Here is a 27141-nt window from a genome sequence, read left to right as displayed (position 1 = left end):
GTTCATTAACCTCTCTGAGCCTCAGCTTTCTCATGTGAGTAAATTAGTGTCTCCCTTATTGGATTATTGTGAGAACTAATTAAAATAATACCTGCCCAGGGCCTGGAACATGTTAAGCATTCAGTGAATATTAGCCATTTTATCATATTCTTTAGAGTGAGTGGGAATCCCGGCTCCCCTTTCATTACTGTGTAACTTTGTACAAATCTTTCTGAGCCTTAGATTTCCAACTTGTATTTGCTTCCTACAGCTGTTGAAAAATAAAATAGGCTCCAGAGAGGTTTTGTGACTTGTCCAATGTTAAGACCCTGGTCTAAAAAAGTTGATGAACAGCATTTTATGGGGAAGAAACATGAAAGACATAACTGCTGTTGGGTGATATATGGGCACACATGTTTGGGTTTTTCTTTGTAATCTGGTTGATGGTCTTATGTAGTCATTTGGGGCTTTTTCACTAGCTCCTTCCCATCTTGAGTACTGCTAAATGTTGCACTCTCAAAGGGTCAGTCCGTGGACTACTCACTGCTCTCAATTCCCAAATGGTTTTATCTAGCGTCATAGATTTAGAAAACTATATCCCAGCTGGATGGGGTGGCTCACGCCTGTAATCCCAGCACTTTGGGAGGCCCAGGCGGGGAGATCACTTGAGATCAGGAGTTTGACACCAGCCTGGTCAACATGGTGAAACACCATTTCCATTAAAAACACAAAAATTAGCCTGGTATGGTGGTGCACACCTGTATTCCAAGCTACTCGGGAGGCTGAGGCAGGAATATTGCTTGAACCCAGAGGCAGAGGTTGCAGTGAGCCGAGATTGTGCCACTGCACTCCAGCCTGGGTGAAAGAGCAAGACTCTGTCTCAAAAAAGAAAAAGAAAAGCTTATATCCTGACTATTTACAAATGTAGAAAGCTATTTACACCTATAGCTGGACCTCTCCCCTATATTCCGGACCCATACATCCAACTGCCTACTTGATATGACTGTGTCCCCAAACTGATCTCCTGACTTCCTTTCTTCTTTGCTAAACCTGTTCCTCCTATAGTCTTCCTCATTGGAGTAAATGATGTCTCTGTTCTTTCAGTGAACCAGGCCCCCAAAACCTGCAAATTATCTTTGACTCATATCTTTCCATCAACTTTGATTTCAGTATATATCCAGAATCTGACCATTTCTCAACACCTTTAGCCCTTGTACCCTAGTACAACCCACCACCCTGGATTGTAGTGATAGCTTCTTAAATATTTTCCCTGTTTCCATCTTCATTCTTGGAGTTTATTTCCTGCTCAGTCAATACAGAGATGACTTGCAACTGAAGGCAGATCACATTGTTATGCTTTTCAAAACGTGTCAATGTTGTCCATCTCACTCAGAAAAGAAGCTGACAAAGTTCTACATGATCCGGTCTCTACTGTCACCTCACTCTTTCTCATTCTCCCCTGAGTGTTGTAGCCCTGCTGGTTTCCTGCAGCTCTTCCACCATGACAAACACGCTCCCACCTCAGGGTCATTGCACTTGCCATTCCTTCTTGGCGGCTCACTCCCTCACTTCCTCCAGGTATCTGCTCAAATGTCATAGAGGGCTGTGGCACTCTTGGACCATAATAAACAAGAAAATTTGGCCACTACATTCAACAGTCCCTAATACTCTCTATCCTGCTTTCTATTTCTTCATTGTGCTTATCATTGTAATGTATATTGTATGATGCTTTTATTAGATTTACTTGTGTATTAATTGTCCATCCCCCCCATTGAAATGTAAGCTCCAGAGGGGCCAAGTTGAGGGTTGGTTTTACTGCTCTATTCCCAGCACCTAGAACTGACAAGGGGTAGGCACTCACTAAATATGTAATAAATGAATGATTTAAAAATAGCATCCTACAAGTATGTATTATATATCCAGAATATGTAGACCCAAGCATAGTTCTTGAGAGAACGTGGCCAACTTAAAAGAGCCATTCAATGTCTCAAATGGCCAAGAGACATTAATCAATCTGCTTTCAGTGCCTCACCCTGAAGAGGATTTCACATTGAAGGTGACAGAGAAAACACCAGCATACAAGTCCAAAAAGATAAAAGAAGCACATCTACTTTCAAAACTCATGTTCTCTAGGTTGGTAATTCTAGTCTGAGGAAGGGAAATTGTGTTTCTTTGAGCAGCCCAAATATTGCTCCCATACATTCTCAGGTCCAAGCTGCTACTGTGAAAAAAGAGGAACTATTTTCCTTTCAAATATCTGTAGGCATGATTATTTTTAGCCTTTCTTGTAGCAACTTTCTAGCAACCCCAAGAAAACGGGAAGTTTTTGTGGGGAAAAAAAAATGAGATGACTTTTTTTTTTTTTTTGCAAGGGCTAACTTCCTCAAGAAATTGAATGTGAGTGGGAACTAAAGGGAATGAATATGTGTCATCTACACATGAAATATCTCCATTCTCCTGTTTTTTTAAAAGTAAGCAAAAAGGCCAGGTGTGGTGGCTTATGCTTGTAATCCCAGCACTTTGGGAGGCCAAGGTGGGCGGATCACCTGAGGTGAGGAGTTTGAGAACAGCCTGGCCCACATGGCAAAACCCTGTCTCTACCTGAAAATACAAAAATTAGCTGGGCACTGTGGCAGATGCCTGTAGTCCCAGCTACTTGGGAGGCTGAGGCAGGAGGATCGCTTGAACCTGGGAGGCAGAGGTTGCAGTGAGCCAAGATCGCACCATTGCACTCCAGCCTGGGCGACAAAGTGAGACCTCTGTCTAAAAATAAACAATATAAATAATAAATCAAAAATAGGATAAATCAAGAACAAAAAAGCAAATTTACATTTCTCAAGACAATGCTAATGGGAATTCTCAGTAATCCAGATGTTTTTGTCCATCTACACTTATTAATGCATGTAGGATTTAGTACTGGCCACTTAGCTACATGGGAAATATTTTGAGGGTAAGAAACAGAGGGGAGGCATTTATGTAAATCAAAGATAAAATGTGTCAATGACTCCGAATTTATTTTAATGAAAGTAAAATCACCTTCTAGTACCCATCTAATCATGGTGATTTCAGAATATATAGTTCATCCTCATCAGATGCTTCTGACATAAGGAAGAAGTAGAATCAATTTATCCCTTGAAGGATACTGTGGTAGGTATAATTTTAAAAATGGTTCTCCAAGATTTTTATCAAAATTCTTAGAACTATTAGTATTATGCTATAGCATGTCTGTCAGTATGATATATTATGGCAAAGGGGACTTTGCAGGTGTAATTAAGGTTATTAATCAGTTTACCTTGACATAGGGAGTTATCCTGAATTACCTAGGTAAGCTGAATCTAATCACGTAAGACCTTTAAAATCAGAGTTTTTTCTGGCTAGAGGCAGAAGGAGAGGTGAGAGGGAATCAAAGTGCTAGAAGGATTAGAATTGTCAGTGCTGGCTGGGCATGATGGCTCATGCCTGTAATCTCAGCACTTTGGGAGGCCGAAGTGGGTGGATCACTTGAGGTCAGGAGTTCGAGACCAGTCTGGCCAACATGGTGAGACCACATCTCTATGAAAAACACAAAAATCAGCCAGGCTGGTGGCAGGTGCCTGTAATCCCAGCTACTCGGGAGGCTGAGGCAGGAGAATCACTTGAACCTGGGAGATGGAGGTTGTGGTGAGCCGAGATCGTGGCACTGCACTCCAGCCTGGGTGACAAAGCAAGACTCTGTCTCAGGAAAAAAAAAAAAAAAAAAGTGCCAATGCTGAGATGAAAAAAAAACACATGACAAGGAATACTGGATGCCTCAAGAAGCTGAGAGCAGCTCCTGTCTGACAGCCAGCAAGGAAACAGATCTCAGTTTTAGAACCACAAAACGCTGAATTCTGACAACAACTTGAATGAATTTTGAAGGGAATTCTTCCCCAGATCTTCAATTAAGAGCCCAGCCCAACAGATAAATTGACTTCGGCCTTTTGCGACCCTAAATGGAAAAGTCAGTTGAGCTTGCCTATGATTCTGACTTACAGAATTGTGAAACAATGAATGCATATTGTTTTAAGCTGCTAAATTTGTGGTAAATTGTTACATAACAAGGGAAAATATACAGATTTAGAGAGCAATGTGAAGCGCAAAGGGATTTTCCAGAATTGGGGTGCTTCCTAAATCCCAGTCTGTTTCTGCATCTATAGTATAAGCCTGCTATGTGGTAGCATGAAATTTTTAAAAATGGTCCATTTTTCTTTTTCTAATCCTATCAAAGGTATACAGAGAAAGCCTAAATACTAAGACACACTGCTAGCTCCATTTCTGCACCCTTCTTTTTGTTTTCCCTTTCCGCCATAAATGATACATCCATTACTCTCAATCTTGGAAACTTTCTTGCTTCCACTCTATACCCTCTACAAGGAGGATTCCATCCTCACTCCCTCCCAGGCTGGACTCTGTTTGAAGTGCTTCACATGTCACACCCACCCAGTCTGGAGAAAATACTTAGTATGCGTTGCAACTCTGTCCTTGCACCAATGTAATATAGTAGATTTTAGCATTTGCATGTCTCTTGCTGTATCCAGACACAGCTTCAGATTATTTCTATTGATAGCATTTCAGGTATCTCCTAGTTAATAAGATGGCCCACTAGATGATATCTATTTGACATATTCACCTCATCCAGCCATTGCCTCCACCTTTCATTTTTCACTGTTTAAAAATTAAACAAAAACAAACCAGAAACTCTTAATTTCCAAAGTTAATAGGAAGGCAATCTGATTAAAACATGTCAAGGAAGGAATGGCTAATTTGTTTAAGCAAAGCGAGTATCTAAAAGTAGAGTTATTGGCCAGGCGTGGTGGCTCAAGCCTGTAATCCCAACACTTTGGGAGGCCAAGGCAGGCAGATCGCCTGAGGTCAGGAGTTCAAGACCAGCCTGACTAACATGGCAAAACCCTGTCTCTACTAAAAATACAAAAATTAGCCAGGCTTGGTGGCAGCCACCTGTAATCCAGCTACTCGGGAGGCTGAGGCAGGAGAGTTGTTTGAACCCAGGAGGCAGAAGTTGCTATGAGCCAAGATGGCACCACTGCACTCCAGCCTGGGTGAAAAGAGCAAGACTGTGTCTCAAAAATAAAATAAAATAATAGTAGAGTTCTCTCCGTGAAGAAATTTCAAGCCATGTGACAAAAGAAGAGTACTCAGAAAATACGAAAAAAATTGTTTGGGGTAGTGTGTTAGTTTGTTCCTGTTGCTACAACAAAATACATTAGACTGAGTAATTTGTAAATATAGATGTTCCTTAACTCACAATGGGTTACATCCTGATAAACCCATTGTAAGTTGAAAATATCATAAGACAAAAAATGCATTTAATACATCTGACCTACCAAACACCTTAGCTTAGCCTAGCTGCCCTTAAATGTGCTCAGAACACTTACATTAGCCCACAGTTGGGCAAAATCACCTAACACAAAGCTTATTTATGTCAACATGATGAACATGTTATGGAATTTATTAAATACTGTACCAAATGTGAAAAACAGAATGGTTGTATGGGTACTCAAAGTAGTTTCTACTGAATATGTACGCTTTTGCACCAACATAAAGTCAAAAAATGGTAAGTCAAACTGTATTGAGTTGGGGACTACCCATAACAGAAATGTATTTCTCACAGTTCTGGAGGCTGGGAAGTCCAAGATCAAGGTGCTGGCAAGTTCAGTGTCTGGTGAGGGCCTGGTCTCCACATCCAAGGTAATGCCTCAACTCCTGTGTCCTCACATAATGGAAGGGACAAGGAATGGAAGAAAAAAGGAGCAAAAAGGGCCAAGTGAGCTCCCTCCAGCCCCTTTATAAGGGCATTAGTTCCACTCATGGGGATTGTTTTCTCCTCTCAGAGGAGACATAATCACCTCCCAGAGGCCCCACCTTCGAAGACCTCACCATCACAATTAGTTTTTAATATATGAATTTTGGAGGGACACATTCATTCAAACCATAGCGTAGCTCTTCCAGGAACTTTAGAAGAAAGCTTCAATGCTATCCAACCCTATACTACACTCCTCACCCTTCCACTTGCCTTAATAACAAGAAGAAAAAGTAGATGTAAGTGATAGAACTGTGTGAATGACATACTGTGTTTTTCTTCTTCTGTCATTGAGCTAGAATTCTAAGAAAAGTGAATATAAACAGACCTGAATTGCCTAGGAACAAACACTCTTAACTGAAATATTTAGCCCTCAGTGTTATTTGTTGTGCAGATGGTATCCCACTTCTTTTACCTGAGAGTGGATCCGTAGCAAGAGTCACTTGGTATGTTTCTTACGCTAGGAAGTTTCTGTCTCTCTCTCCCCTTATACATTCAGTCAATGCTACAGAGACTTCACACAGGAAAACAACTGAACTATACTTACCCAGAGAGAAAGATCCGGATGACTGCATAAAATATGTCTGGATCTACATAATCTGGAGAAGCAATCAAAATGTGAACTTTACTACAGGCAAAGAAAGCAATTGGTTACATGTGCATGGGCCCTGCTGCTCTCCTGGAGCTCCTTCCCTATCTGATATGCACGGAGACCTGGAATGAAAGCTGCAGCAACGGGGGAGAGAATGTTCTCTTCTGCAGTTGCCCTCATGGGTGCTCCCAAAACGTCTAAACTATTCCATATGTTGCCCTTTGCTATTTGTGATTCTTCCTTTCTCTGTACTTAATAATAACAACAACAAAGAGAACAAGGCCATCTTTTAAAATTTCATATTTTAAACAGGCGATGTTTGAGAAAATGAAGGAAGGGGAAAGAAGAAAAGCAGAGAGAATTACCTCTCTCAAGGTTTTCACAGGAGATGAAAACTAAATTCACCGATGCTCAACTGAAGGTCTGAATATTCAGCGAAAGATACAAGAGCGGAGCAAGTGTCCCTTGCCCAGGGATTGCCACACTAGGTCAGAGACAGGTTCACTTAGCTTCATGTTTAGCTACCTTCATTAATATAAGCAACTATTTTTGATCTATTCCAATGTTTGGGGATAACTGATTCTTCCAGTTTACTAACTTGTATGCAAGGAAGCCTGCCCTCTTATTTGTACTAAATTTCTTTTCATCAACTTTTGAAGGTTGTTCTATTGTTTTCACATAGTGGGACCCCTCTGAATTCTGTCACCTGGCATATGCCTATCTTACTGAGATCACTGTCTGTGTCTCTGTTTCTGAGATTATCTATCTGTCTATCTATCTCTCTATCTATCTATCTATCTAGCTATCTATCTGTCTGTCTAATCTATCTACATCTTTATGTGAGGCCTAAATAATAACATCTATTTATCATCTATCTATCATCTATCTATCTATCTATCTATCTATCTATCATCTATCTATCTATCATCTACCTATTTAGCTACATCTTTTATGTGAGACCTAAATAATATCTCCATACCATCAACTTCCTTTTCCAACCATCATACATAGTCTTTGATCCTATTTCTTCTTCCTGCGCCCTAATTTCTCTGAAGCGTCCATGAGCTTCAGAGTGGTGACTCATGTCTTCCTTCAGCCTCCAGCCCTTTAGATGCTCCTTGGTGGTGCCACATTATGTCTGCTTCATGTGATAATGCCCCATGCGCTAGATTTTTACTGGGTCCTACTTCTATGTCTTTCTTATTTGATGCTGTCTTTTCACCAAAACTGCTAAGAAACTACTACTTTTTGCTGAAGCAGAATGACAGGCAATACTTTAATATTTTGCCCAACTTAACATATTAAAGGAGGAAAAGTGAAATGACCATTTCAGTAGGTGTGAAATATCTTCTGTGTAAAATGATTTCAATAGATGTCAAAAAAATCCGTTCATGATTAAAACAAACATGCAGAAAATTTCAGCTAATTAGGAATAAGAAATGTTCTTAAATGGATAAAAGGAATCCACAGAAAGCCTATGGTACATATTATACGTAACAGTGAAATAGTAAAAGCAATCTTTTTTTAAATGTGAAACTAAACAAGGATCAGCATTTCCACTCAATACTTGTTAGAGGTCCTAGCCAGGAGAATAAGAAAAAAATTATTAAAAAGAAATAAAAGTTGTAAATTTTATAAATGAAGAAGCAAAGTATGCTACTCAAACAATATGATTTATAAATAGAAAACGCATATAATCTACGAATAATTATTAGAATGAATAATAGTGTTTACCAAGATGCTAGATTTAAGGTTAATATTCAAATACCAACATCATTTTTGAAACTGGCAATGAACAGGTAAGAGGCAGTTAAATAGAAAGACACCACATTTATTAGAAACAAAAATATCAAGAAACTATGAATAAAGCAGAAGATAGGTAAGCCCTTTAGCTTGAAAGAAATTGAAGAAAAACTAGTAAATGAAAGGATATGTTCTCTTTTTTTCATTTGTTTTAATTTTTTTTTTTTTTTTTGAGATGGAGTCTCACTCTGTCACCCAGGCTGGAGTGCAATGGCATGATCTTGGCTCATTGCAACCTCCACCTCCTGGGTTCAAGCAATTCTCCTGCCTCAGCATCCTGAGTAGCTGGGACTACAAGCACGTGTCACCACACCTGGCTAATTCTTGGGCTTTTAGTAGAGATGGGATTTTGCCATGTTAGCCAGGCTGGTCTCGAACTCCTGACCTCAGGTGATCCACCCGCCTTGGCCTCCCAAAGGGATATATTCTCTTATTCCATGTTCATGGACAGGAAAACTTAATATGAATACCTAAAAGAAGAAATGTGTTGAAGAGAAGAGTTCTCTGTCTGGATATACTTCAGGACATGTGACAAAAGAATATTGAACAATATGAAGAAATGATTTGAGGTGGTTTACCCAGGAATTTTAGTTATTATTTTATGCTATTCTCTGCCTCTCTATTTGCCTTATTCATGATACAGAAATATTGAACAGAATATCAAAATCAAGTCATTTTTCTCCAAATTAATGTAGACATTTAATAAAATTTGAACAAAATTTCCAACATAGGTATTTTATTTTATTTATGTACTTATTTTTGGAGATGGAGCCTCACTCTGTCACCCAGGCTGGAGTACAGTGGCATGATCGCAACTCACTGCACCCCCCGCCTGCCTCAGCCTCCCGAGTAGCTAGAATTCAAGTGCCCAACGTCCAGCTAATTTTTGTATTTTTAGTAGTGACGGGGTTTCGTCAGGCTGGTCTCCAACTCCTGACCTTAAGTGATCCGCCCTCCTCGGCCTCCCAAAGTGCTGGGATTACAGGCGTGAGCCACCGCGCCCAGCTCCAACATAGATTTTTAAAATGGAACTTGGCTAGATGATTCTAACAGTCTATATGAAGGTCTTAGTCCAGGATAGCACAAGCGACGCTGGAGGAGAAAAGCAGGGTGATTGGGTTTGCTCTACTTGAAAATGAGGAATACCACAAGGCTAGAGTTTTTAAGACAGGTGATATCGTTGCAGGAAAAGACAGATAATGAAACAGAACAGAGAGCCTAGAAAACACACCCATTCATTTTAGAAAATCTGACAAAAGACTGTGCTAATACTGCAGGTTTGTGCTTATCCATAGGAAGGAAACAATTTATTTCTTACCTCATACTACTTACAGATAATTATAAGTAGCAAATAGTAATTATATGTGAATTAAAAACTAAAAAGTGAAAGACAAAACAACTTTAGACGAAAATACATAAAAATGTATTTATGGGCCAAGGCATGGTGGTTCACACCTATAATCCCAGCACTTTGGGAGGTTGAGGCAGGTGGATCACTTGAAGTCAGGAGTTTGAGACCAGCCTGACCAACATGGTGAAACCCTGTCTCCAATAAAAATACAAAAATTAGACTCGTGTGGTGGCACATGCTTATTATCACAGCTACTTGGGAGGCTGAGGTAGGAGAATTGCTGAACCCAGAAGGCAGAGGTTGCAGTGAGCTGAGATCGAGCCACTGCACTCCAGCCTGGACAACAAAGCGAGATTCTGTCTAAACAACAACAACAAAAAGTATTTATGACTTATGATGATGGAATAATTTCTTATTCAAGACCTCTTAAACCACAGACTTTCACAAATGATTTACAGATTGGCTATATTTAAATTAAGAACTTTTACTTTCAAAAGGCATAAGACAAACCATAAAAAATGCAACACATACAGTTAACAAAAATCAGCCTTCAGAGTATATAAAAAACTTATTAAAAAAAACAAGTAAGATAAAAGCCTAATTCGTATAAAAATGAGGAAAGATGGCTGGGTGCAGTGGCTCACTCCTGTAATCCCAGCACTTTGGGAGGCCGAGGCAGGCAGATCACAAGGTAAAGAGATTGAGACGATCCTGGCCAACATAGTGAAACCCAATCTCTACTAAAAATACAAAAATTAGCTGGGCATGGTGGTGCGCACTTGTAGTCCCAGCTACTCTGAAGGCTGAGGCAGGAGAGTTGCTTGAACCCGGGAAGTGCAGGTTGTGGTGAGCCAAGATCGCGCCACTGCACTCTAGCCTGCAACAGAGCAAGACTCTGTCTCAAAAAAAAAGAGAAAAGCCACATATTTTACAGAAAATAGACATGAATGGTGAGTACCTGTATACAGGGAGAGAGAGAGAGAGAGAAAGAGGAGATTGTTAACTCATCAGAAATCAGGGAAATCAGCTGGCCACAGTGGCACACGCCTATAATCAATCTCGGTACTTTGAAAGGCCAAGGTGGGAGGACCATTTGAAGCCAGGAGTTCAAGACCAGCCTGGGCCATGTAGCGAGACCTTGTTTCTACATAAAAATAATTTTTTTTTAATTTAAAAAGGAAATCAGAGAAATGCAAAGTAAAACCATGATGAAGCACCATTATACACCTATCAAACTGGCAATAAACAAATAAACAAAAGACCGAATGAATGAATTAGTGAATGAAGAAATGAAGTTGACAACACTAAATGTGATGGGGAGGTGGAATTTCAACTTAGTTCAAACATTGTAAAGAACAATTTGGTGTTGGCCAATAAAATTAAAGATGCATGTACAGTCCTGTTGAACAATTCAACTCCCTGGTGTCCACCCTACAGAAAACCTGAAATATGTAAACTTGTAGCTATGGGCATGAATATATGTAATGACATCGCTTTTCATAGCAAAACAAACAAACTCAAAACAAACAAACAGAAATAAGTGCAGAGTAAGTAAATTGTAGTCTGTTTGTACAAAATGATGCTATATAGTGGTGAAAATGTGCTATGTCTATATGACCAATGTGAATGACCCTTAGTGAAATAGGGAAATTGCAGGAAGAAATTCATACAATTTAATTCTTTTCAGACAAGGTTCAAAACCATAGAAAACAAAATAATATATCATGATAATACACTGTTTAGGAATACTTTTTTTTTTTTTTTTAAGACAGAGTCTCGCTCTGTTGCCAGTCTGGAGTGCAGTGTTGTGATCTCAGCTCACTGCAACCTCCACCTCCCGCATTCAAGCGATTCTCCTGCCTCAGCCTCCTGAGTAACTGGGACTACAGGAGCGCCACTACACCCAGCTAATTTTTGTATTTTTAGGAGAGACATGGTTTCACCATATTGGCCAGGATGGTCTCAATCTCTTGACTTCATGATCCAACCGCCTCAGCCTCCCAGAGTGCTGGGATTACAGGTGTGATCCACCAAGCCCAGACAGGAATACTTACTTTTTTAATAATGAAAGTATACTGGATGTTTTATAATCACCTTAAATCAGTCTTTAAAAATTATCTTTGATTATTCTTAAAGAAATTAATTTATGAAGTCTAGGTAAGACATGCATTTGGCATACAATTTACAAAGTTCAACAAGGTATCTAATGAGAAGTATTCTTTCCTCCCATTCCTGACCCCAACAATCAATTCCTCTCACCAAAAGCATCCCATGGTCACTGGCTGCCTCTGGTGAATGTTTATGGAGAGTATTCTCAGATTGGCTATTGGGCAAGACTTCTAAAGCTTACAATCGACCTTTCTTCTCATCCTCTTGAGGAAGAAAATAAAAAGTTTAACAATTTTGGCCAGGTGTGGTGGCTCACGCCTGTAATCCTAGCACTTTGGGAGACCAAGGTGGTGGATGACCTGAGGTCAAGAGTTTGAGACCAGCCTGGCCAACACGGTGAAATCCTGTTTCTACTAAAAATACAAAAATTAGCTGTGTATGTTGGCAGGTGCCTGTAAAAATAAAAAGTTTAAAAATTGTGGCCAGGCGTGGTGGCTCAGGCCTGTAATCTGAGCACTTTGGAAGACTGAGGCGGGTGGATCACCTGAAGTCAAGAGTTTGAGACCAGCCTGGCCAACATGGTGAAATCCTATTTCTACTAAAAATACAAAAATTAGCCTGGCGTGTTGGCAGGTGCCTGTAATCCCAGCTACTCGGTAGGCTGAGGCAGGAGAATCGCTTGAACCGAGAGGCAGAGGTTGCATTGAGCCAAGATTGCACCACTGCACTCCAGCCCTGGGCAACAGAGCAAGACTCTGTCTCAAAAAAAAAAAAAAAAAAGAAGAAGAAGCAGAATGAAGCCTAAGGCCAATAAATTGAGCAACCCAAAAAGTAGACAGATTCAGAGAAACATATACACATAGTCAGGGGAGAAAGATAAACCGACAGCTAACATCTCAATAGCAACCATGGAAACCAGAAGCTTTTGTACTGATATATTCAACATCTAAAAGAATATAGCTGCTAGCAAAAATATCCTTCAGGAATTGAGGAGAAATAAGGCAACTTTTAGAGGGGAGAGTTTACCACCAGCAGACACTCACTAGAGGAAGTCTTAAAGGATGTACTGAAGGAGTTTCTAAAGGAGTGAGGACAAACTTTAGAAGCAGTAACATGGGGCTGGGTATGGTGGCTCACGCCTGTAATCCTAGCACTTTGGCAGGCTGAGGAAGGCGGATTTCCTGAGCTCAGGAGTTTGACACCAGCCTTGGCAACATGGCAAAACCCCATCTCTACTAAAAATACAAAAAAATTAGCTGGGTGTGGTGGTGTGTGCCTGTAATCTCAACTACTCGGGAGGTTGAGACATGAGAATTGCTTGAACCAGGGAGGCAGAGGCTGCAGTGAGCCGAGATCATACCATTGCACTCCAGCCTGGGTGACAGAATGAGACTCTGTCAAAAAAAAAAAAAAAATTGAAGAAGAAAAAAAGCATTAACATGGGAGGGAGGGGAGTCTGAGTTCTGGAAGCAGAGCTCCACACTGGAACTGGTTCCCTTGCAGTCATTTTCCGTCCAACCAAACAGCTGATCAGACATGGGAGCCAGCCAGAGCTGCACTGGAGATGAATGGAGACCACTGTATGACACGTGCTTCTGCACTGGGAATTTCCGAAGACTGCACTGGAGGAGTCATTATGTTATACACCCTCATGATGACAGTGAGGACAGCATGAATGGTCATGAAGATACAAAAAATGTATATTTTGTTCAAATATACATTTTTCAAAAGAAAGTTGCAGAGAACAAAATATACATTTTTGATTGCACATGTCACTAGGATAATGAAACATGCCATATCTCAAATGGGAAATGCCCAAGAAAGTGTTAAAGAATGTGTACGTGTGTTCATCAGCTTTATAACACCTGAGGCAAGTGAAAGATGCCCCCAAGAGAAACGGAAATGACCAGTGGAGAGGATCTTCTCTTTGCCATGTCTACCGGAGTAGGCTTCGACAGTCATGTGGAACCTCTGAAATTATCCCTTCAGAAACTCAGAAAGGCTATGAAAGGAGAGAAGGGAATTGGTGGAGAAGTCAGAGCTACAGATGGGCTAAGTGAGGAGCTTACAGAATAGGCATTTGCTAGCCAGTCACCAGCCAGCTTCATACCTGCTGCTGGGCAACAACAAATGTTATGATTTATGTACCACCATAGCAAGAGATTTCTGGTGTTCAACAAATTCTGTTTCCATGCTCTGAAGAAATGATGGGGTGGGGAGTGTAAGGAAGTGAGAGTGTGTGATTCTGGAATAGAAATATCAGAAGACAACGATTGGTGAAAAGGTGTCCCTTTGTATATTAAGTAGCTGTAATGTAACTTCCTGATGTTTGACTAGTTGAGGTGTTAATTCTGACTAGAGAATCTTTTTCATAAATGATATTTATTTATTTATTGAGACAGGGTCTGACTCTGTCCCCAGGCTTCAGTGCAATGGTGTGACCTTGGCTCATTGCAGCCTTGAGGTGCATCCTCCCGCCTCAGCCGCCTGGGTAGCTGGAACTACAGGCGCTCACCACCATTCCCATCTAATTTTTGTATTTTTTTGTAGAGATGGGATTTTGCTATGTTGCCCAGGCTGGTCTCAAACTCCTGGGCTCAAGTGATCCTGCCTCAGCCTCCCAAAGTGCTTGGATTACAGGCGTGAGCCACCGCATCTGGCAATGATTTCTTTTTTTTGCTTTGGATTTTAAAAGTATAAAATATTTTTGTTTCCTAGGAGAGTTTATTCTTCTGTAAGACTCCTGCATGCATTGTATATTACAATTTATTACTGTCAGAAATTTGTAGACAGTTTCTTATTTTCATATTGAGTCACTTTTGTAATTCAGGGAGCAGCTGAGTTAATTCATAAAGTCTGCCCTTTTAATAAAATATAATAGTAGAGTTCATTTTGAATGCAAGTTGCTTCTATATGAATTTGTATTTGTCTTGGTTATATATCTTGCATGATAGTTTAGCTAGAGTTTTAGCATTTACTGTATTTATTAAAATGATTTCTTTTGTAAAGCATTCATAGCTTGAGCAGCACCATTTTTCAACAGTGTAACTGAGTAAGTGTGAATGCAGAAGAAAATATTGTCTGCCCTATTAAACTTGGTGCCAATTAACGGTGTTTACGATGTTCCTTGTGCCTGTTAATGAAGTTTTAGTTATTGGAGCTTTTGTTAACACTAGATTTGTCTTTGAGTTACATTATTAAGAGTGTTGGAATTCATTTAAGTTTAATGTAGTTCTAGTGCTCGTAAAATGGTGCCCTTTCATTTGGTATAATTTTTTTCAAACCATATCTTCAAGTACTATAGTATTATCCTTCAGAAGAATTTTAGGCTTGATGCGGTGGCTCATGCCTGTAATTCCCAGCTGTAGGGGCCAGCCCTATGGGGTCTGTGGGTTTTTCTCCTCGTGTGTGGAGATGAGAGATTGTAGAAATAAAGACACAAGACAAAGAGAGAATAAAAGACAGCTGGGCCCGGGGTACCGCTACCACCAAGATGCGGAGACGGGTAGTGGCCCCGAATGCCAGACTGCGCTGTTATTTATTGGATACAAGACAAGGGGCAGGGTAAGGAGTATGAGTCATCTGCAATGACAGGTAAGGTCACACAAGTCACGTGTCCACTGGACAGGGGACCCTTCCCTGTTTGGCAGCTGAGGCGGAGGGAGAGAGGTGACAGCTTACGCCATTACTTCTGCATTTCAAAGACTTTTAGTACTTTCACTAATTCTAATACTGCTATCTAAAAGGCAGAGCCAGGTGTTCAGGGTTGAACATGAAAACGGATTAGGAGCGTGACCGCTGAAGCACAGCATCACAGGGAGACGGTTAGGCCTCCAGATGACTGCAGACAGGCCTGACTCATGTCAGGCCCTCCACAAGAGGTGGTGAAGCAGAGTCTTCTCTAACTCCCCCGGGGAAAGGGAGACTCCCTTTCCTGGTCTGCTAAGTAACGAGTGCCTTTTCTAGGCACTGACGCTACCGCCAGACCGCAGTCCACTAGGCGACGGGCACCTTCCCAGACGCTGGCATTACCGCTAGACCAAGGAGCCCTCTAGTGGCCCTGTCGGGGCATAACAGAAGGCTCACACTTTTCTGGTTACTTCTCACCCTGTCCCTTTAGCTCCTATCTCTGTATGGCCTGGTTTTTCCTAGGTTATAATTGTAGAGCAAATATTATTATAATACTGGAATAAAGAGTAATGCTACAAACTAATGAAGAATGATATTCATATGTAATCATATCTATAATCTATTTCTAGTATAACTATTCTTATTCTATATGTTTTCTTCATTATACTGGAACAGCTCGTGCCCTCTGTCTCTTGCCTTGGCACCTGGGTGGGTTGCCGCCCACACCCAGCACTTAGGGAGGCCGAGGCAGGTGGATCACTTGAGGTCAGGAGTTAGAGACCAGCCTGGCCAACATGGTGAAACCCCATCCCTAGTAAAAATACAAAAAATTAGCCAGACGTGGTGGCATGCACCTGTAATCCCAGTTACTTGGGAGGCTGAGGCAGGAGGATCACTTGAACCTGGGAGGCAGAGGTTGCAGTGAGCCGAGATCACGCCACTGCACTCCAGCCTGGGTAACAGAGCAAGATTCCATCTTAAAAAAAAGAAGAAGAAGAAGAAGAAAAAGAATTTTATAGGCTGATGGTAAATGTCCTCATTTTGCCTTTTAATTGAAATGTGAAGGTTCCTATTATACCATCAGGCATCATTGTGCGTACAGCCTTTTTGCATGGGTGAGTGAATCGCTGGAGAAGCAAGCGAGGGCTATGAACAGTGTGAATAGAGGCCATCAACTACTAGTGTGCTCTTGATCTTTGCAGTAAACTAAGCTTAGATAATATAACATCATATAATTTTTTAGTATTTAGTTTGGTTGTTTCCTTTTTAAAGTGAGAATTTGTATTTTCTCAATTATTCTTTAGTGTTAATTAATCTGAAGGGTTTTTTTAAACGGTTAATATCAAAAAGTGCTATTATGCAGTCTGCCTAAAAGGAAGTTTGGGTGAATGTCATTTCTGAAGGATACTCCAGTTTATAAGGTAGGAACAATTTCCCAGATTCAGGCTGAACAGAGACATTTACTCTGCCAGAATGAACCTCTAGGGGCATATTTGGGCTAATCGGAGTTTAGTAACTTCCACACTTTCTAACCCTATTTAAAAAATAATCAGGCCAGGCGCGGTGGCTCATGCCTGTAATCCCGGCACTTTGGGAGGCCGAGGTGGGCAGATCACCTAAGGTCAGGAGTTCGAGATCAGCCTGACCAACATGGAGAAACCCCGTCTCTACTAAAAATACAAAAAATTACCCGGGCGTGGTGGCACATGCCTATATTCCCAGCTACTCGGGAGGCTGAGGCAGAAGAATTACTTAAACCTAGGAGGCAGAGGTTGTGGTGAGCCGAGATGGCGCCATTGCACCCCAGCCTGGGCAACAAGAGCAAAACTCCATCTCAAAAAAAAAAAAAAGAAAGAAAGAAAAAGAAACAATCTTCATTATAGAAAATTCAAATTGAAAAGAAGGAGGGAAGAAGTTAAGCAAAATCAACTATTATCCTCTGTGTTGAAATAATCAACGTAAATATTTTAATAAATATCATTTGTCTTTTATTTTGCTAAATATGTATATTTTTATTAAAATGCACTCATATTATGCAAGTTATGTAGCCTGCTTTTTTCACTTAACAATATATTGTGAACATCTTTTATTTATTTTTTTGGGGGGACAGAGTCTCACTCTGTCACCCAGGCTGGAGTGCAGTGGCAGGATCTAGGCTCACTGCAACCTCCACCTCCCAGGTTCAAGTGATTCTCCTGCCTCAGCCTCCTGAGTAGCTGGGATTACAGGCATGTGCCACCATGCCCAGCTAACTTTTGTGTTTTTACTAGAGATGGAGTTTCACCATGTTGGCTACCCTGCCCTCGAACTCCTGACCTCATGTGATCCACCTGCCTCTTCCTCTCAGTGTGCTGGGATTACAGGCTTGAGCCACCATGTCTGGCCTGTGAACATCTTTTCTAGGTCAAAAAGATAAATAAAGAAATGTTTGTATGATTTTATTATCATATAGAATTTATTAAAGGAGAATCTCAGTGTTAATTACTTTCCAGTTGAGTTTAGACAAAATAAGTTCACAGGCTAAGATGGAAAATTCCTTCCATGAAACCAAGTGAACTAATGAGAAAGGAAGAGTAGCAGAAGTTCACGCTGCAGCTTAGCCCCAATTTACTCAATAAGAAACCTGATTTAAAGGCATACACTAAATTGTTAGGAAGAAACCCTTCGACTCCTCATTACTGCTAAAAGAAAAAATTCTTAACACTGCCAATGCGCCAATGGGTCAAGCAAAAGCTGGAAATTCTGTTAATTTAGAAGTAAATAAAGGCAAACATTTCCACAGCTTTTTGAGGAGAAAAATATCCTTCACCTTTTCTGAGAAGAACATTACTTCCTAGAGAACAGGGGCGATCAGTAAGCATGCCAAAAAAAAGAACAACAACAACAAAAAATGTCTTAATAATCTCAACACTTGAAAGTCTGAAAATAGTTTAACCTTCCAATGAGTCAGAAAGCTCAGATCTGGCTGAGTCGCTGGAAACCAACTCCAAAGAAGGACTGGATGCAGCTCCGGCAGACACGCACAGTTGACAGGCAATAGGCAGTGGCAGGCTGACATAGATATGGTTATGTTTCTAGTACCGTGTGGACTTCTGCCTTATGGGGGCGGATTATGAAAATAGACCAGGCCGGTTCTGTCTTCCACTCAGAAGTGAGCACTGTACAAAACTGAGAAAAGCTGGGCAAAGGACTAGTGACTCAGGTACCAGGAGGGTGGCTCTCCAGAAGGCCACTGCAGTCTGCAACAGGCATTTTCTACTCAGCCCTGAGTGTGTAGGGGTCTATGTGCCTGGAAAGGAAGTATTTATGGATGAAGGGATTAGAGCTCATGACTCTTGCTAAAGCTGGGCTCTGAAAGAAGCAATTGTTTGGTACGCTCCATTTTGGGGAATGGAAGCAGAGGGAAAAAGTCCAGCCAAGCTCTATTTATCATGCAGAAGAAAGTTTATCATTACAAACCAGAGACAATGACTTGAGCATTCATGTGATTCCTTAAATCTTGCAGTTTCTAGTGTTTGTTACTATTTTTATAACTTTATTTCTTGTGGTTACTATTGCTGCATAGAAACCACTCCAAACGTAGGGGTGTGAAACAACCACTATATTCTGCTGATGGGGAATCTGGGCAGGACAAGGTGGCAATGGCTTGTCTCTGCTCCACAGTGGCTGCTGCCTCAGTTGGGAAGACTTCAAGACAGGACATAAGTTGGGGTGGGAGCCTAGAACCATCTGAAGGCACCTTTACTCCTGGGCAGAAGCCAACTGGGGAACCCACACATGGCTCTTTGATGTGGTTTGCCTGTGTGGTTTGCACAGTAGAGTGGTCTCAGGGTAGGTGGACTTTTTACCTAGTGGCTCAGGACACAAGGTTGAACCTGCATCACCTTTTCTAGTCTTGCCTCAGAAGTCTGTGCTATCCCCTCTACTACATTCTATTGGCGACACGTACATCACAAGTAGGGGCACAGAGTCCACCCCTGGTTGAAAGAAATGCCCAGGCCACGCTGTGGAGGAGTGTGCAGGATGGCACGGGGCCATCTTTAGAAAACACAGTGCAATCCATTCAGCTATTTCTCCATATAGATGAATGTGACTAGAAGTAAAACATTGAAACGAAATTATGTCTGTGTGGGAAAATGTGCCTTTTGAGAAAACAAGGGTGGTAGCCCTGGGACCTCCTCAGAAGATGAGACCTCCTGCAGAGGCTGAGCAGGAGAGCACAGCGGGTTGGCCTGGGCCTAAGAAGTGAGTCTGGGCTGGGCACAGTGGCTCACGGCTGTAATCCCAGCACTTTGGAAGGCTGAGGTGGGCAGATCACCTGAGGTCAGGAGTTCGAGACCAGCCTGGCCAAAATGGCAAAACCCCATCTCTACTAAAAATACAAAAATTAGCCAGGAGTGCATGCCTGTAGTCCCAGCTACTATGGAGACTGAAGCAAGAGAATCGCTTGAACCCGGGAGGTAGAGGTTGCAGTGAGCCGAGATCGCGCCACTGCACTCCAGCCTGGGCGACAGAGTGAGACTCTGAAAATAAATAAATAAATAAATAAATAAATAAATAAATAAATAAATAAAGTGCATCTGAAAGTGAGCCCTAGGAAAGTCTGTGACAGTTAGACACTGCATGCACCATCTTACTGCTACATGCACTGGGACCTGGTGGAAGGTTTCTCATAATCTTCCAAAATCACTTCCTTGTGCTCATCCATGTGATCTGAAGACACCTGCAGTATCTCCCTAATAGCCTTGATATCCTAAGTGATGGACTCAGGCTTTCTTGGCAAAGCTAAAACACATCTCATCTCATTTCAGCTTGGCAAAGCCACCATACAACTTAGGGGAGTTGTTTGGTAGAAGACCTACTGATGCGATCATGAGGGCTTTAAAATTAAAATTCAAGGAAATAGAGAAAATACAAATATAAAATATAAAACCAGGAAGTGGATAATACCTAATCCTATGACTTCAGATAGATTTCTACTACTGCTGAGAGGCTGGGATGACAAATTATATTTACTTTTTTAATACAAGATAATAAAGCTTGGCAGTACCTAGCGTCTTTCTGCCTCCCTCCTGTCCTGCTTCTTGTAAACACTCTCTTTTCCCAGAATCTTTCTTTCCTATAGGGAAGCAAGATTCAGGGAAAATGACACTTAGACTCTGATTTTCTCTTGTTAAGAAACCACAGCCCTCTCTCACATCCTGCTAAACACATACATTCTTCAGATTCCTCTGAGAGAAGAATTTGAAGAGCCTCCCTGATGTTGGAAACTGAATGCAGTAACCAGAATAAGATGTAACCGGTCCAGGAAGGTTGGGCCCCGTAACTGACCATGCCTGTGTTAACCAGATTAACAGGGAGAGGCTCCCTAATGGAAACTGATATTTATTCTGGAATAGGGCATTGCAATGGGAATACGTGTGCCATAATAAACCATGTGGGTATTCAGAGAGATAAAGGAAGACAAAGGTTTTTAAAGGAAAAATGAGGACAATTACGTAACTGTTTTTGAGCTCATTATCCTTGGCTATGAGCCTCAATAAAAAGCGTGGCACAAGGCCAATGTTGGAAAGGCAGTTGCTGGGCAGATGTCGTTGTGTAAGTATTTTTGTGTGTGTAAGGTTGTGATGGCCTTTGTGCAAGGTGCTGATTTTTTCAGTCCTTTGGAAAAGATTTTGTTACCAGGCATTTATGCATGGGAGTTCTCTCATTGTAGCCTTCCCCAGCTCTATTTGTCAAGGTTTAAAAATTTTTCTTCAACACAAGTGACTCCATTTTGATTCTGACAACTTTCCTACCTTTGACAATTCAGCCTGCCCTAGCTACAGAAAGGGAGCATAGGCCATCCATTAGACAAGGCTTAAAACCAAGGTCAGACATCTCAGGAACAAACAGAGGAGGTTAGAATAAAAGGGGCATTAGAGAGTGTAGACAAACTGCTCTGCAGTACCTAACACTGAGAGATGGGGCACACGTGACCAACATTACTGTGCATCCCATCCCCTCCTCTCAAGATTCAGGCAAGACCTGAACATGCCTAAGAAATATCTGACTACTGCAGAAGGGAAACCATCTTAATCACGGGAGAATATAAAGGAGAGGGAGAATAGAAAGCTGTGACAATAGCTCTCCAAGATAATGTTTAACCTAAAACAAAGATAGTCCAGCAGCGTCATCTGGTGGATGAATGTATCATCACCCCCTTCAGGACATGCCTGGTCTCCAGGCCCTCCTCCCCCAAGCAGAGCCCAGGTACCCTGGGGGATCCTTCAGGAGCTTCGGGAGCATCTTACCGTGCATCTGTCCTAAAGTTTTGGTGATGTCCTGAATAGACAGTCTCAGTCCCTGCAGGGCTTGGAGCAGGGCCTCCTGGTTGGGCTGCAAGATAGCATTCGTGGCCTGAACAAGAGCCTGGGGATGAGATTCATGTACACAACTTATTAGCACTCCCTTAAAGTCCCTGCAGGCAGAGTAAGCCTCATGCTGTGGGAACCCAGGGGAGGACTGGACAGTTTGTCAGAACTTCCTGGGAACATCGTAAGCTAGATCCACTGTGGGGTCGGCCTGACAGCGAGAAGCTCCCTGGGGACCTCCCAGACATACCCCTAGGTAAGTGTTTCTGGAATTTCATCTGGCTGTTACTTCTTGCACCTCCCAACGGCCTGAGTACTATTATTTTACTCTTTTCTTCTCTCGGATTTGTCACATATTATGATCAGTTCTACTTCTGCATCTCCAACTGGGGCATCCTTGCTCCGAAGCTCTCATATAAAGTCAGATTTAAATGGTTTGGCTCTGTGTCCCCACCCACATCTCATCTTGGATTGTAATCCCCACATGCTGATGGAGGGACCTGGTGGGAGGTGATTGAATTATGAGGGTGGGCTCTCCCATACTGTTCTCATGACAGGAGGGAGAGTTCTCACAAAATCTGATGGTATAAAAGTGTTTGGCACCTCCCGCCTTTGCTCTCTCTCTCTCTCCTGCTGCCTTGTGAAGAGGTTCTTGCTTCCCCTTCACCTTCCTCCATGGTTGTAAGTTTTCTGAGGCCTCCCCATCCATGCAGAACTATGAGTCAATTAAACCTCTTTCCTTTATAAATTACCCAGTCTCAGGTAGTATGTTTATAGCAGTGTGAAAATGGACTAATACACAGACAGATTCTACAGAGTCCCCAGCTCTAGAATCCCCTCTGCTGGGAAGACCTCCTTGTCTTCCTTGAGTCTCTACTTCATCTGAACTACACTTGGAAGGCCGATATTTGATTCTATGTCTTCCAATGGACTAAACACATGGATGAGAACTGAAGTAACCATGGAGTTTAACTATTGAGAGAGAAAGAAAGAGCTATAATAAACCACAATGGGTCACCCCATTGAGGACACAGTAGGTGCTCAACATATGCTTATCAAGGAAGGTAGTGTTGGCTGGGCAGGGTGGCTCACACCTGTAATCCCAGCACTTTGGGAGGCTGAGGCAAGTGGATCACGAGGTCGGGAGTTCGAGGCCAGCCTGACCAACATGATGAAACCCTGTCTCTACTAAAAACACAAAAATTAGCCAGGCATGGTGGCGTGCGCTACTTAGGAGGCTGAGGGAGGAGAATCACTTGAACCTGGGAGGCAGAGGTTGCAGTGAACTAAATCCACGCCATTGCACTCTGGCCTGAGTGACAGAGCGAAGGCAGAAATCTAACTGAAATATTTTTAGGCAAGGCATTAACGCTGTAGCTGATCACAGGCTGCATCACTGTCTTTTATCTTCTATCCAGCCTTCCTGGTACCTGTCTGACTCCTGAAGAATTTCCAGTTTGAGGCCCAGTGCAGTGGCTCACACCTATAATCCACATTAATCCATCTTCATCCACTGTATCCATCATGAGCTTCTGTCAGGGCTGGGAAAATATCTGTCTTGTTCTATCCAATTTCCCATTGCCCAAAACAATGCCTGTTTGTTGAGTGGACAAAAGGTCCATTCCAAGTTTTATAGGAATTGAGAAAAGGGAGCAAATATGGTGGCCTAGAGCTTAGATCTCTTCTCTCAGACTTGAACTAAGCAGGGCAAGGTCTATGTTCATTTGTATTGAGAAATCCACTGCAGGAAAGGCACTGAGTGGGAAGTAAAGCTCAAGCTCATTTAAAAAGAAAAGGTGCTATCAAGTGAGAAGATACCTTTATCCCAGGCGCTGCTGCTTTCTCCACCAAAGCAGTCACCAGTATAAAACCATGCAGGCTCTCTCCCCCAGGAAATGAGATGATGGTCTCCAGGTTCCTTGGGAAGGAGAGGAGCACATGGTTAGAGGTGTGGAGACTGTACCATGATTACTCACTGCCTAGAAGTCCCTGCTGAGTTAGATAACTGCAGGGTGGAATCACTGCACAACTTTTTCCTCTCCATAAGACAGCCTTGAGGATGGGCATCTACCTTCAGCAACATTCAGGGAGGAAAGAGAACAGATAAGTTCAATCTCATGTTCACCTGACAGGCAGCCTCCCAATATCTAGCATGGACCTGATGGTCCTGGACCATCTCCGCAGTGGAATAACTGGCTGAAGGAGAAGTTCCTAGTAAGAGATGTAGCTGATTCTCCACAGGGCTAGAGAGACCCAGGCAACAGCTAAGTCCATGCTCTTTTTTTACAGGTATGAAACCATGGCCCAGAGAAGCAAAGCAGCTTGTCCAAGGTCATAGCCAGCTAATCGCAGGACCAGGCTGGGAAGAGTTTCACAACTCAGGCTAGTACTGCCTCTAATCCATTTATACGTGTATTAGTTCGTTCTCACACTGCTATAAAGAACTACCTGAGACTGGGTAATTTGTAAAGAAATGAGGTGTAATTGACTCAGAGATCCTTAGGCTTACCAGGAAGCACGGTTAGGAGGCCTCATGAAACTTTTCAATCATGGTGAAGGGGAAGGAAGCATCTTACATGGTGGCAGGAGGTAGGGGGAAGTGCCGCACTTTTAAACCATCAGATCTTGTGAGAACTGGCCGTGCGCAGTGGCTCACGCCTGTAATTCCAGCACTTTGGGAGAGTGAGGTAGGCAGATTACCTGAGGTCAGGAGTTCGAGATCAGCCTGGCCAACATAGTGAAACTCTGTCTCTACTAAAAATACAAAAATTAGCCAAGCGTGGCGGGACATGCCTGTAATCCCAGCTACGCAGGAGACTGAGGCAAGAGGTTGCAGTGAGCTGAGATGACACCACTGCACTCCAGCCTGGGTGATACAGTGAGACTCTGTTGCAATAATAATAATAATAGCAATAATAATAATAATAATGAGATATTGTGAGAACTCACTCACCATCATGAGAACAGCATTGGGGAAATCCACCCCCATGATCCTGTCACCTCTCACTGGGTCCCTCTCCTGACATGTGGGGATTACAATTTGACATGAGATATAGGTGGGAACGCAGAGCCAAATTCTATCTATCTATCTATCTATCTATCTATCTATCTATCTATCTATCATCTATCATCTATCTATCTATCATCATCTTTCTATCTCAATGCTGTACAATTCAATGGGATCTGGAAGGCTGTTACACAGGAATCATTTCTAAATTATCTGCTGCCATTTAAATGGATTAAAACATCTACAAAACCTAAAACCTTAACTCTGTGGATCATATTTGCCCTTCACATTTTAAGCATGAGACAAAGATGTAAAACAAACCAATGTCAAACCAAACCAAACCAAGACAAAGTCAAGACTTACATTGTTCCAGCAGCAACATTAGCTTGGGAAATGATGTCTTCACCTTCTGTGCCCCCATCTGCCCAGTTTTTCTACTGGACACTCTTATTTGATGGGTTTGGCCATAGAAGCTGAGGTTTGGTGATGGGAGAGGCAACACTGGATCAGAGGCTATTTTTGTTTTCTAGGAGAAGCGGAGCCTAAGGATGTGTGGACCAGACCTGCCCCATAAGCTCCAGTCTATGTAATAACAAGGTCTTTTGGAGGGGTTTTTCTGTAGCCAATCTGCAATCTGGCCTCCCATAGAAGATATAGTGAGATGAGAAATATTTTTTTCAAACCATTAAACTTCAACTGGGTGCAGTGGCTCACGCCTGCAATCCCAGCACTTTGGGAGGCCGAGGCGGGTGGATCACCTGAGGTCAGGAGTTCAAGACCTGCCTGGCCAACATAGCGAAATGCTGTCTCAACTAAAAATACAAAAATTAGCCAGGTGTGGTGGTGGGTGCCTGTAATCTCAGGTACTCGGGAGGCTGAGGCAGGAGAATCCCTTGAACCCAGAGGCAGAGGTTGCAGTGAGCCGAGATCACGCCACCGCACTCCAACCTGGGCAACAGAATAAGACTAAGTCTCAAAAAAAAAAAAAAAAAAAAGAGTTACTGAAATTTGATAAAGTTTCATTTTGTTTTGTTTGCATTGCACATTACTTGTTTTATTATGCACAGACTGGAAAATACAGTAAAAAAAAATTCCCTAATCTATACAAAGAAGAGGCAATCACTGTTAATTTTTAGACTGTGAATTTTAGGCACATTTCCTTCTAGTATATTTTTTATGCATTTTATATGATTGATATTATACTATACATATAATTTAGCATGCTTTGTTCTTTGTTTTATTGTAAGATTTTAAATTTGGCCTGGATTCTAAAGTGAGTAAATGATTTCTGAGAACTTACCCAATTTCCAGGAATCTAGCCCAATTTCAGTTATTGATGACCACCAAGAGAGAAAAAAAATAAAAGAACAATTCAGTTTGTAAACCAGATGTATTAATAACTTCTAGGGTCACATGTCCACAGGCATGCACACTTGTTTGCAAGGCACTGCAGACACACACACATCCACACTTACTTTGAATTCTGCAGGTTGTGGCTGGACTATGGGATGCTGTGTGATAAAGTGTGAGCGACATTTCCACTCACATTCCAGCCCCAGAATATTTGGCCTATGGCCATCTTAATATATTATTAGGCTGGGCGCAGTGGCTCATGCCTGTAATCCTAGCACTTTGGAAGGCTGAGGCAGGCTGATTGTGAGGTCGGGGGTTCGATACCAGCTTGGCCAACGTGGTGAAACCCTGTATCTACTAAAAATACAAAAATTAATCGGGTGTGATGGTAGGTGCCTGCAATCCCAGCTACTCAGGAGGCTGAGGCAGGAGAATTGCTTGAACCCAGGAGGCAGAGGTTGCAGTGAGCCAAGATCATGCCACTGCACTCCAGCCTGGGAGACAGAGTGAGACTCCGTCTCTGAAAATAAATAAATAAGTTATTTCACTCGTCTTACATTTTTGTATTTACCACAACCCCACATTTTATTCTAGCTAGTTGATTCCTACTCAACTTTTAGGATTTCCCTTGCATCAAGTTCTGCCTTGTCACCAAGATTTTTACTGACTTGTAAAGCCTGCATCGATGTCATTTCTCTGAAATTCTAAAGGACATATTGTTTGAGTCACTCTTTGACATTTGTCATATAGTGTCTTGTTATTTAACCACATGGAGTACTTTGCTTCTATTTCTTTCATTTCTTCATAGCACTTAGCTCTGTGGTAGGCATATTAAAAGGCTTCAAAAGATAATTACCAAGCAGAATAACTGGTGAGACCCAGGACTGTGTCCGCATCTCTGGAATTAAACTAGCCCTTCACTCTTACTTCCTAGGAAACTATTAATAGCTTTTTTGTTATTGTTTTCTTTTGTTTTGTTTGTTTTTGAGATAGGATCTCATTCTATCGCCCAGGCTGGAGTGCAGTGGTGCAGTCTCGGCTCACTGCAACCTCTGCCTCCCGGGTTCAAGCGATTCTCCTGCCTCAGCCTCCCAAGTAGCTGGGTTTGCAGGCACCCACTGCCAC

General features: G+C 42.0%; 1 protein-coding gene and 1 pseudogene across 1 annotated transcript in view; one reads left to right on the top strand and one right to left on the bottom strand.

Moving 5' to 3' along the window:
• IDO2 (indoleamine 2,3-dioxygenase 2) overlaps window positions 1–27141 on the bottom strand; it is a 67386-nt gene that overhangs the window by 4728 nt on the left and 35517 nt on the right. The window contains exons 5-8 of the mRNA XM_032143856.2: window positions 25964–25978; window positions 23475–23574; window positions 21597–21714; window positions 6366–6417 (exon numbers count right to left, since the gene is read on the bottom strand). Coding sequence (XP_031999747.1) covers window positions 6366–6417; window positions 21597–21714; window positions 23475–23574; window positions 25964–25978 — 285 coding nt within the window. The remainder of the gene's footprint in view (window positions 1–6365; window positions 6418–21596; window positions 21715–23474; window positions 23575–25963; window positions 25979–27141) is intronic.
• On the top strand, window positions 13310–13898 carry LOC131382324 (nuclear transcription factor Y subunit beta-like; annotated as a pseudogene).

The sequence above is a fragment of the Hylobates moloch genome, unplaced genomic scaffold (assembly GCF_009828535.3).
Source record: "Hylobates moloch isolate HMO894 unplaced genomic scaffold, HMol_V3 SCAFFOLD_22, whole genome shotgun sequence".
Lineage (NCBI taxonomy): Eukaryota > Metazoa > Chordata > Mammalia > Primates > Hylobatidae > Hylobates > Hylobates moloch.
Note: the sequence above shows the minus strand (reverse complement) of the source record. Positions and strands in the feature narration are given on the sequence as shown.